This window comes from Mus pahari, chromosome 6 (assembly GCF_900095145.1).
Source record: "Mus pahari chromosome 6, PAHARI_EIJ_v1.1, whole genome shotgun sequence".
Classification (NCBI taxonomy): Eukaryota; Metazoa; Chordata; class Mammalia; order Rodentia; family Muridae; genus Mus; species Mus pahari.
In genome coordinates this window covers 80,276,013-80,286,878 of record NC_034595.1, presented here as the reverse complement: position 1 = coordinate 80,286,878, position 10,866 = coordinate 80,276,013, and the positions used below count along the sequence as shown (strand labels likewise).

At 55.4% G+C, this 10,866-nt stretch overlaps 2 protein-coding genes across 5 annotated transcripts in view; one reads left to right on the top strand and one right to left on the bottom strand.

Annotated features, from left to right (window-relative positions):
* Positions 1-9,584, top strand: part of Kiaa1522 (KIAA1522 ortholog) — a 30,657-nt gene extending 21,073 nt beyond the window's left edge. For 2 of the 4 annotated variants that reach the window (XM_029539634.1, XM_021200332.2), the window contains exons 2-7: positions 2,994-3,164; positions 3,246-3,301; positions 3,537-3,657; positions 4,455-4,568; positions 4,659-7,175; positions 7,509-9,584. In XM_029539634.1, the coding sequence (XP_029395494.1) occupies positions 3,594-3,657; positions 4,455-4,568; positions 4,659-7,175; positions 7,509-7,531 (2,718 nt within the window). In that variant the 5' untranslated portion in view covers positions 2,994-3,164; positions 3,246-3,301; positions 3,537-3,593 and the 3' untranslated portion in view covers positions 7,532-9,584. Of the gene's footprint in view, positions 1-1,073; positions 1,258-1,655; positions 1,674-2,993; positions 3,165-3,245; positions 3,302-3,536; positions 3,658-4,454; positions 4,569-4,658; positions 7,176-7,508 lie in introns of those variants that run through there. The other 2 variants (XM_021200331.2, XM_029539635.1) reach the window with 2 other exon arrangements.
* Positions 9,585-9,719: 135 nt separating this feature from the next.
* The window catches only part of Yars (tyrosyl-tRNA synthetase), a 31,584-nt gene continuing 30,437 nt past the window's right edge, over positions 9,720-10,866 (bottom strand). The window contains exon 13 of the mRNA XM_021200342.2: positions 9,720-10,540. Coding sequence (XP_021056001.1) covers positions 10,430-10,540 — 111 coding nt within the window. The 3' untranslated portion in view covers positions 9,720-10,429. The remainder of the gene's footprint in view (positions 10,541-10,866) is intronic.

The following is a 10,866-nucleotide window of genomic DNA, read 5'->3' as shown; positions in this document are numbered from 1 at the left end:
ATTTTATTTACTTATTCTATGTGAGTACACTGTAGCTGTCTTCAGACACTCCAGAAGAGGGAGTCAGATCTCATTAAGGATGGTTTGAGCCACCATGTGGTTGNTGGGATTTGAACTCTGCACCTTTGGAAGAGCACTCGGGTGCTCTTACCCACTGAGCCATCTCACCAGCCCCTCTTGGTTAATTCTTTACTCCAGTGCATGAGCACGTATTTAGCTGGGAAGAGTTCTGGGCTGAAAGAACAGGTCTGTTGAATTCCCCTGCCTCTGCTGTTTCTCAGCCTTCCTGATGTCACATTGCTGAGGTGGGAAGAACTTGGGAAGAAAGTTCTTTAGAAAGAGTGGGGCTGGGCTGGTGAGATGGCTCAGTGGTTAAGAGCGCCAACTGCTCTTCCAAAGGTCCTGAGTTCAAGTCCCAGCAACCACATGGTGGCTCACAACCACCCATAATGAGATCTGACTCCCTCTTCTGGAGTATCTGAAGACAGCTACAGTGTACTTACATATTAGTAAATAAATAAATAAATATTAAAAAAAAAAAAAAGAAAGAGTGGGGCTGAAATCTGTGAGTGGGGTGACTGTTGGTATCGGCCACTCTGATTCTCCTATCCTGCCAGCCGGCCTCAGTTATGTGTTCTGAGGCCAGCTCTGTCCCTGTCATCCTCACAGGCAACCCTGGGTTCCTGCCTGCTTGTTCCATGAGCTGAACTCTTTCCTCGGGAAATCGCCTTAATTAGCCGTGAGGGCTGGGTGTTGGGCATGGGCATCATGCCAAGTCTGGTCTGGTGGCTCTTCACCTACCATCTGGCAGCTGGGACCCTTCCGTTAGCTCTGGCACCCAAATGTTTGCACAAGAACTTGGGAGCAGAGTCAGGGACCCACAGCTAGCTAGCATTGTGATTTCTCATTGGTACCTTCAGTCACAGTCAGTAGCATAGCACCGGGTCTCTGGGCCTCAGTTTCCCTGTATCCTGCTTGGGGGTGGGGTAGGGGTGGGGTTATCGGATGGGCGGGATCTGTGGCAAAGGTGGGAGGAGAACCTGGAGCAGCCCCTCCCCCTCCTGCCCGAACTCTGCCAGGCAGCTGACTTCGAGCGAGCTTGCTTTGCATCCCTGTGTCCTGAGTCCCCTTGGGGCTGCGCTGTATCCAAGGTGTTGTCTGGTGCTCTGGGGAGGTTAAGGTGGTGGCCATCTGCTGCAGACATGGTAGTGTTCCTGGGGCGACACCTCCCAGCGCTTCTTGAGGTCTTTAAGAAGGGTGAGTGGGTGTGGCTGTGGAGGTAACCAAGGGGGACAGCTCCCTATGCCAGATCCTTAGGTTGGTGGGGGTCAAGGCTAGGAAGAGCGGTGAGGTGTGTGTGTGGGGGGTGGTGCTGGTTCCCAGGCTGGCCGCAGTCTGAGTCCGCAGCCACGCTTTTGTCCGGCGGCTTTGTCCCTGCTTTTGTCTGAGTGCCGCTTGTTATCCTGGAGGGCGGACCTAGGTGTCTCTGACCTTGGAGTCTGCTGTCCTAGGGTCAGATTGTTTTCCTGCTGGGATACCCACTCATTCCTGAGTAGAGCTCAGTTTAGAGAGGGGACACCCCTCTCCGGAGTCATCTCCTCGGTGAGAGGACCTGCAGGAGCGGCCAGGAAAGCGTGCCCTGGGGACCTCGTTTGGAGAGGGCAGTTTTGAAGGTAGACACCAGGTGCACTCCTTTGCCCAGGAGCCTGGCTTTTAGACTTAGGTTCTGACTGTAGGAGCTTTAGTTTCTTGTGCTCTTGGAGGGCAGGGGTCCCTTCTGGGAATGCAGAGTTTAGTCCTGGCTGTCTGAGCCATTTGCTGTGACTGTAGTAGGAAAACATTCTCCACTTGAGCCTGTTTCTCCACTTGTAAAATCATGGATGGAGGGGGGAACACCCAAGACCTCCTGGGGCACCTCTTAGCTCTCTCTGCCTTGGTGGGATTCCTGTGGCTTCTTGGGGCAGGCCCTCTGGTCCTGAGGAATACTGAAGAAAGAAATGGCAGGTGTCGAGTTGGAGTCCCAGTTCCTGGGGTGGGGCCCTTTAAAGGGCTAATTTTGTTCCTGCTCCTCTACATGGGACTGCCAAGGTCACATGACCTTCCCAGCGCTTTTGCTTATGTTGTGGGTTTCATTTAAAGAGGGGCTGGGACTGCAGAGTGCTGACACAGCCCCCAATCCTCAGGATTAGATGACCAGCCCCTCTGTGGGCAGAGCCTGTAACAGGATCCTCTGTAATGGAGCTCTGGCTCCTAGGTACCTGGGGCCAGGCCAGGGCCTCCAGGAGAGGCCATACCTGGCCTGTTCCCCCAAGAGAGGCTGAGTTCCCAGTGGGAGTTGAGGGGCCTGATCCCTCTTCTCCCCGCCCCTGCGGATCCTTCTAGAGAGCAACCATATGAGTAAGTAGGTGTCCCTGGCCTATTCCTCCCTTAGGGTTTTCTGGGAATCTGACTGTGACTGACAGCTCTGGGTTTTCATGACATCTTCTTGGACTCAGGCCAAGGGGCTATCTCAAGGAGGTGGTTTGTTTTCCTTTAAAGTGAAGCGTCAGGTCTCGAGACAAGAAATGGATTTGCTGTGGGCTCTGCATGTATTCGGGGATGTTTGTGTGGAACCCTGAGTGACCCGTGGGTGCAGTTTTAAGTGTACTTGGGTTGTCTGCAGCACGGCGTCAGGTGGATCTGTGGAAGCTGGTGGAGCCACGTTTGCCGGTTTATACTTGGGTATTGTTTGTGTGTATGCACTGCTGAAGCCTGTAAATGCCTCGTGGATGTAAAGGGCCTGTGTGTTGACCTTGTGTGGTCCCATTATGTGATGACTCAGATATATGTACCCTCCGGTGTAGTTCGTGTGTGTACGTGGGATAAGTGTGTGTCCAGGCGGTATTGCAGAGGTAGACATCAAAGGGACGCGCTCTGCATGCCTGCGTAGCTGTGCTTGTGAGTCTCCAGCACCCACGTGCCTCCGGGCCTCACTTTCTTCTCCGTCCCATCAGGCTCTGCTAAGGCTGAGAGTGACAACCGTCAGGGCGCAGGGCCCAGCCAGGGGCCAGGATCTGTAGGAGATGAACACCAGGACAACATTTTCTTCCCTAGCGGGAGACCTCCTCATCTGGAAGAGCTGCACACGCAGGCCCAGGAGGGGCTCCGCTCCTTACAGCACCAAGGTAAGTCCTGCCCTGTTGGAGTGCTGTTCCCAGCTCCTGGGTCAGGGGCCTAGGCCAACAGACCCTTCTGGTGTCTTCCAGAAAGACAGAAGCTGAGCAAGGGTGGCTGGGACCATGGAGACACCCAGAGCATCCAGGTGAGCCCTGTCCCAGCTCCGCCCTGCTCTTCCCTTCTGACGTAGCCTCTGGCATGCATGGCTCTGGGCCTTTCTGGACTAGTTTCTTCTGTATGTCAAAGAGGTAGATGAAATGACTTCTGACAGCTAGTCCAGGCTTGCTCCATCTGGTACCTGCTCAGTGCTGGCTGATGCTGGGGGAATCCAGCGGGAGCGCAGAGTAGCTCATCCAAGCTGCTCTTATCCCCCCCAACAGTCCTCCCGGACGGGCCCGGATGAAGACACCATCTCTTTCTGCAGCCAGAAGTCTTACATGACAGAGAGCTCCACAGCAGAGGATGCACTCTCCGTCCGCTCGGAGATGATCCAGCGCCGAGGTGAGTTGTCATCTGCTGGGATTTCACAGCAGCGGGGAGAGGTGACAGGCACCATCACATCGCTTTATGTCCTAGTTACCTGTGGCTTCCCCTTTTCCTCCTAATCCCAGGCTATGTGATTCAGTGAATTTACCAGACCTCTTGGAGGTTCATGGTGGACACTGACCCAAAGCAAGATCGTGAAGGGTTTGGGAACCCTGATTTGTGGTAACTTAGCTGCAGCGTGACCAGGAGTATAAACCCTTCACTTCTTCAAGTGTCTACTGATGTTCTATAAAAGCTAAAGTGATTGACTTTCAATATAGCTTAGTTGGTATTACGCTTGCTCTCACAAGCAGGAAAGCCTGTGTCCAGTCCCTCGCACTATATGCAGCAGTGTGGTGGTACACACCTGGAATCCTAGCGCTTGGGAAATAGAGGTAGGAAGATCAGAAATTGCAAGGTTAGAGGCTGACCTGGATTGGATGCTATCTCAAAACAAAACAAAAGCCAAAGGATTGGCTAGGGACTGCCTCAGAGGGCCTACACAGAAGGCATGTCTAACCCCTTGTTCCAAGAAAGTCAGGATATTAAGAACATTTACCTCATTGGAATGAGTATCAACTGTTTAACATGATGATACAATTTGCTCACTAAGTAGTAAGGACCGTTCACTAAATGGAAAGGTCATGGTTGAATCAGTGAGGGGATTTTCAGGAGTCTAAGAGAAAGCACCCTTCTGCGTGCTTTATTAGTACTGAGCCATGTCTCTCAGAGGCCTTCTGCTCCAACGGGTTTTCTCCCCTTGGACTCCTTAGGCTCCACCTTCAGACCCCATGACTCATTTCCCAAATCTGGGAAGTCAGGAAGGCGACGGAGGGAGCGGAGGAGCACGGTGCTGGGGCTGCCTCAGCATGTGCAGAAGGAGCTCGGTAAGCCTTTGTCTCGGTGGGCAGTGGTGGTGGACGCCCAAGGAGCCTGGCCAAACCCCTCTGCTGACCCCATCTCCTTGTCTGATTCAGGTCTGCGGAACAACCGTGAGGCACCGGGCACTCCACAGCCTCCCGGTTCCCGGGATGCTGTCCGCATCCCCACGGTGGATGGTCGCCCAGCTGGCCTGGCCTTAGGGACGGGGGTCCGGGTGTCCCTGCAGGCTCTGGAGGCAGAAACAGAGGCCGGCACGGATGCAGAGGCTATCATCCAGCGCCACATCGACCGTGTCTACCACGATGACACGCTTGTCGGCCGATCCACGGGAGCCCGGCCACCGCCACTGACGAGGCCTATGTCTCTCGCAGTGCCTGGACTGACGGGAGGAGCAGGATCTCCAGAGCCACTGAGCCCAGCCATGTCTATCTCACCCCAGGCCACCTACTTGTCGAAGCTGATCCCACACGCCGTGCTGCCGCCCACGGTGGATGTGGTGGCCCTGGGCCGCAGCAGCCTGCGCACTCTGAGCCGATGCAGCCTGCTCTCTGCCAGCCCAGCTTCGGTTCGCTCACTGGGCCGCTTCTCCTCGGCTTCCAGTCCACGGCCCCGCAGCCGCAACACTTCCTCGTCCAGTGACAACTGGAGCCACTCTCAGTCCTCCGAGACCATTGTGTCTGATGGGTCCACTCTCTCCTCTAAGGGGGGCTCTGAGGGCCAGCCAGAGGGCTCCGTAGCTAGCAATAATGTGGCGGCGCCTCCTCCCGGCGGTAGTGGGCGGGGCTCCCCCAGCGGGGGTAGCACTGCTGAGGCCTCAGACACGGCCAGCATCCGAAGCAGTGGGCAGCTGTCTGGCAGGAGTGTGTCCCTGCGGAAGATGAAACGGCCTCCCCCGCCTCCCCGCCGGACCTACTCCCTCCATCAGCGCGGCTCGGCAGTGCCTGATGGGCCCTTAGGGTTGCCGCCCAAACCTGAGCGAAAGCAGCAGCCGCAGCTGCCCCGCCCGCCCACCGCGGGTGGCTCTTCAGGGGTGGGGGCAGTATCTTGTCCACCCAGCTCAGCGGGCACCTGGGGCTCTGGCTTGTCCCCAGGTGGCTCCAGGCGTCCCCCACGTTCCCCAGAACGGACACTTTCACCTTCAAGTGGCTACTCGAGCCAGAGCGGTACCCCAACTCTCCCTCCCAAGGGTCTGGCAGTTGCCCCTGCTTCCCCAGGCAAGGCTCAGCCCCCCAAACCAGATCGAGTGACATCCCTTCGATCTCCTGGGGCCTCTGTATCCTCTTCCCTTACATCTCTGTGTTCCTCTTCTTCAGACCCTACTCCTTTAGACCGCTCTGGCCCACAAGTGTCTACCCCCTTGAGTGACAGGTTTGTCATACCTCCTCATCCCAAGGTGCCTGCTCCTTTCTCTCCACCACCTTCCAAGTCCAAGAGCTCGAACCAAGCTGCTCCTGTTCTGGCTACCCCTGCTGTGGCTCCTGGGCCGGTGCCCACCATCGACACCAGTCCCGCATCTCCTTCCATGCCCCAGGCAACCTCGACTCCAGCCCAGGAGTCTCCTGTTGCCTCCAAAGACGAGTCACCCCCACCATCCCCACCCCCATCTTACCATCCACCCCCACCACCTACTAAGAAGCCAGAGGTGCTCGAGGAGGCCCCACCTCCTCCGGAAGCTGCTGAGGAGATCCTTCCAGATTCCAACTGGCCGCCACCACCACCACCTGCACCCGAGGAACAGGACCTGTCCATGGCTGACTTCCCCCCTCCTGAGGAGGTCTTTTTCAATGCAGGCCCTGAGCTTAACCCGCTGGAGCCCTGCAACTCTGAGGCTGCTGTCCCCCCAGCTGCTAGCTTGTCCCAGACTCCTCCGCCAGCTCCACCAGCTCCACCTCCTCCAGCTAGTTCTGGGTCGGAACCTCTGGCCAGGCTCCCACAGAAGGACTCAGTGGGCAAGAACAGTGGGACTCCCAGGGAGGATGCTGGTACGCCTCTGGTCACACCCTCGCTCCTGCAGATGGTCCGGCTTCGCTCTGTGGGTGCTTCCACAGGGATTCCAAACCCTTCTCCGGGTTCATCGGCCCCTCAGAAGCCTCTGCGAAGAGCCCTGTCTGGGCGTGCCAGCCCGGTGACTGCTCCCTCCTCTGGGCTCCATGCTGCCGTCCGACTCAAGGCCTCCAGCCTGGCTGCCAGTGAGAGCTCTGCAAATGCTCTGCCTACTGGAGCACCAGAGGCAGAGCCACGGTCGCCACAGTCCCCTGCCTCCAAGGCCAGCTTTATCTTCTCCAAGGGCACCAAAAAACTGCAGCTTGAGAGGCCCGTGTCCCCCGAGGCCCAGGCTGACCTCCAGCGGAATCTGGTGGCTGAACTTCGGAGCATTTCAGAGCAGCGGCCACCACCCCATGCCCAGAAGAAGCCTTCCAAGGCTCCCCCACCAGTGGCCCGCAAACCCTCAGTGGGAGTCCCTCCGTCCCCCAGTCTTCCCAGGGCGGAGTCTCTTACTGCTCCATCCACCAATGGGCTCCCTCACACTGAGGACAGGACTAAGGGGGAGCTGTCAGAGAACGGAGGTGTGCAGCTGGCTGCTACAGAGAAGATGGGCCCCCCTGGTTCAGGTACTGTAGGCACTGGTGCAAAATCACCAGTAGGTGGCAAAATCACCATAGGTGGGCATGTTCTTGGATTTATAAAACTTCAGACTACTGATAGCAATCTGAGCCAGGAGGGATAGATGGGACACTGCTCTGGCAGCTGCCCCGAGTAAATTCCAGTTTTGTCACATTATCTCCCTTCTCAGGTTGAAAATGGGGCAGAGACACCCATGGCTGTCCATAAGTGTCTAGTGTCAGTGAAGGGACGGGATATAGGAAGGTTGGGTGAGGTGCGCTTTGGAAGTTTTGTCAGACCCAAGCTGGAAGGCTTGCTGAACGAATGTCCTCTCCTCACAGATCCACAGAAGAAACTGGTCTGACGGTCATCACTCAACTGGCCCTGCTGACCCATCCCAGGGATAGTCTCTCAGGGACCCGAGCAGCTCCAAGGAAGAGAGGATCTGGCAGACACAACCTAAAACAGGATGCCTGCGGCCTTAATCTCCACAGCCTTCCATGTTTATGCAAGCCTGGTGTTGCCCATCCTCCAAGTTACCCCTCCCCTCATGCCTTTTCCTGAAAGGATTCACCTCCAGCAGCCCTTCAGCCTAGGCCTTAGCCTCCACTTGAAGAAGGTAGCTGGTGGGAGGGAATGGCAGTGCCCCACCCCAGCCCCGAGGCCACAGCGGTGGGAGGGGGGCAGAATGCGTGTTTATTTTGTTTCATATCTGGAATCATGTTTATTGTAATCCAGAATCAAAGCACTTTGCAAAGTGGCTGCATGTCCATCCTCCAGGGCTCCTGAAACCATATTCCAAGAGCCTGTTTACATGGTAGCGCCAGTGCTTGGTAGCCAGCCCCCAGCTGGGACCAGTCTGCCCACTCTGCCAATCCAGTCCACTCCTTTCCTTAGTTCTCGGGGATGGGCAAGTTTCTCATGCCCACAGGCTCCCCAGGCTGCTGGCAGGAGTGGGGCTGTGGAATTCCAAAGCACAAAAGGTAGAGTCGAGGCTACCCTTCCTGTGCCTCAACTCACCACCAACCACTCTCCTGCCTTCCAGTTCTGTCAGGTGCTCCTTCTAGGGGACTCATGGTGAGGAGAGAGAAGCCAGAGGACGCCTGTGGGCACTACACTAAGAAACCAAAAACCAGAGAGAGTAGGGAGCCATCTGGGATGTTGGCATGGTGGTTACCTGTCCTGTGACACTTGATTGTGTTTGGGTGGATGGGCACAGCCTCAGAGCCAGGAGCTCATGGGCTGTGTCCATTTCGGCTTGGCAGGAAATGAGTCTGGCAGGGACTCCCTGGGCAGTGGGCCCAGACCTATTCCTCAGACTCTTTCTCTGACCTGTCTGTCCCCACTCTCCGGTGCATGTCCTTTCTGTGCTACCTTTCTGCCAGGTGGAGGGAGCAGAGGGTCTGTGGCCAGGATGGGGGGCCAAAGGCTTATGTTAGTACCCCAGGCTCTTCTCTCGAAGAGGGGATAAGCCGTGATCTTTCCAGCAGGCAGGTGGCTGTCCCCAGAAAGTAGCCTCCGCTATACTAATTTCTCTTCCCAGAATCTCATGACTTGTTTTCAGCTTGTACCACCTCCAGGTGAGCTGGAGTTCCTGGAGACTCCATGGCTGTGCCTCCTTCAGTCAGGGCCACCCTTTGAGCCTGGCAAGAGAGCTTGCCTGCCAGCAGCTTCTCCACTACCAAGTAATGGGGGAGCAGAACGCTACCCCATTACTGACCTTGCTGGGGTAGAGGCCAGGCCCCCTCAGCCCTCCTGTTAGGGCTGCTTGTCTGTTCTCTGTCTTTCCCTGGTCCAGTGTGATGGGGAGCTGCTGCTGGGAGGGAGGACAATCAAAGTCAGCACTCTTCTGCCCCAGGATGCAGGTCTGGTCAGAAGCCCTGGAAACCAGGCCCTGGCAGTAGTCTGGGAGCTGTCGGGGGCGGGGAAGCGGCTGCCTTGTCTCCCTCTCCAGGGTCACCAGAGCTCTTGCCCTGGCTTTGGGTTCTGCTCTGTGTTTCCCTATCGGGTGGGCCAGAGTACAAAGAAGGAAGGAGTCTACGAGAGACAATCTCTCTGTCCTCTGGGGTAAATGAGCTTGACTTTGTGCAAATGGAGAGACCAAAAGCCTCTGATTTTTAATTTGCATAAAAATGTTAGAAGAGAGAAATATATATTTCCTTACTTTGAGTCTTTGATATGTCTCTATAAACAATCCTTTCCCTAATGCCGCCTCCTCTGAAGCTTGAGTGAGACACATGACAAAGCTGTGTTTCATTAAAAGGTATTAAATGATTGAAACTTGGCTGTGACTGCTGTTTGCCAGACCTTGGCAGCAGGTGACACCTGGAAACACGGGCTAACAAGGTTTGAGGAATGAATGCACACCTCATGCTAGCATGAACCTAATGCCCAGGCTAGTGAACCACAGAAGGACCTGGCAGGCCAGTGCTCTGGTCCACACGAGAGATGGTGTCCTGCCTCATCCCGCTGTGTGGTCAGGGAAGCCAGCAGCTGCCCCGGACTCACACTGTCTCCTGAGATGACGTGGCTCATGAGACTCTGTCCAGAGAGCCTTGTTCAGACACTTTATTTGAGTTTGACAGTGGCGGTTAGTGTTGACTGAGATGCCTTATGGAGTACCTCACATTCTGAAGAAGGCTCCACACAGTTTCAGTCTGTTTCCATCCCGCTGCTAACACAGCTGGCTCATTTAGGGAGTGTCCAATCTAGCCAGATCAGGGGAACCCCAAGAGAGCCAGGGCAAACCCTGCATCTGGTGCCAAGCCTCAGGTCTGGCAAGCCTGGAGAACGCTGCCAGCCCTGGAGAGCTTGGGAGACCTCTAGGTTCTTCCCTTCTTTTCAAATCCCACAATTTCCTGACGGGGAGAAGTATAATTAGCCCAGACCAGGCACTCGATCCCAGCTAGTACAGCTGCAGGGAAAACCCCATGGAAACTTGGGAACCAGTGTTTTTCCAATTACAGGGACCATGGAATAAACTTTTTCTGTGGGTTCTATTGAAACCAGATTTCTCAAGTCAGCTGCCAAGGGAAGAGGGTCGGGCCAGTCTGCTGCTGGGCAGCATCTCTTTAGCCCAGGCACTCCGTTTCCTTCAGCCAGGCTGGGTGATCCCACACGGTAGGAAGGTGAGCCGTCCCTTTCCAAGTCCCGCATCTTGTCAACAGTTCAGACCTGCTGCTTCAGTGTCCTGAGATGGGAGCGGGTGAGAGACGCAACAAGTTGAGCCGGCAGACGGGACGGTGGGAGGGCACTGAGCTGGCTAGCTGATGTTACCGCCTTTTAGTGATTTACAGGAGACAAACCCCAGCTTGGTCATGAAGTTGGTTTGCTTCCACTGTGCGATGCATTCCTCAGAAATTTTAAAGTCGGCCTGAACAAGACAGACAAAAAAATAAGTAAAATAAAGTCATGGTGGCAGGACACAACATTCTTATATTACCATAAGCTAGCCCAACTTTTCCATTTGTAGACCAGACTGGTCTCAAAACTCACAAGAGCTCTGCCTGCATGTGCTCCTGAGTGCTGGGTTAAAGGTGTGCACCATTACACCTGGGCCCGGCTTCTCAGCACAGTTCCCAAAGGCTTTTTTTTTTTTTTCTTGGTTTTTCGAGACAGGGTTTCTCTGTATAGCCCTGGCTGTCCTGGAACTCACTTTGTAGACCAGACTGGCCTCGAACTCAGAAATCCGCCTGCCTC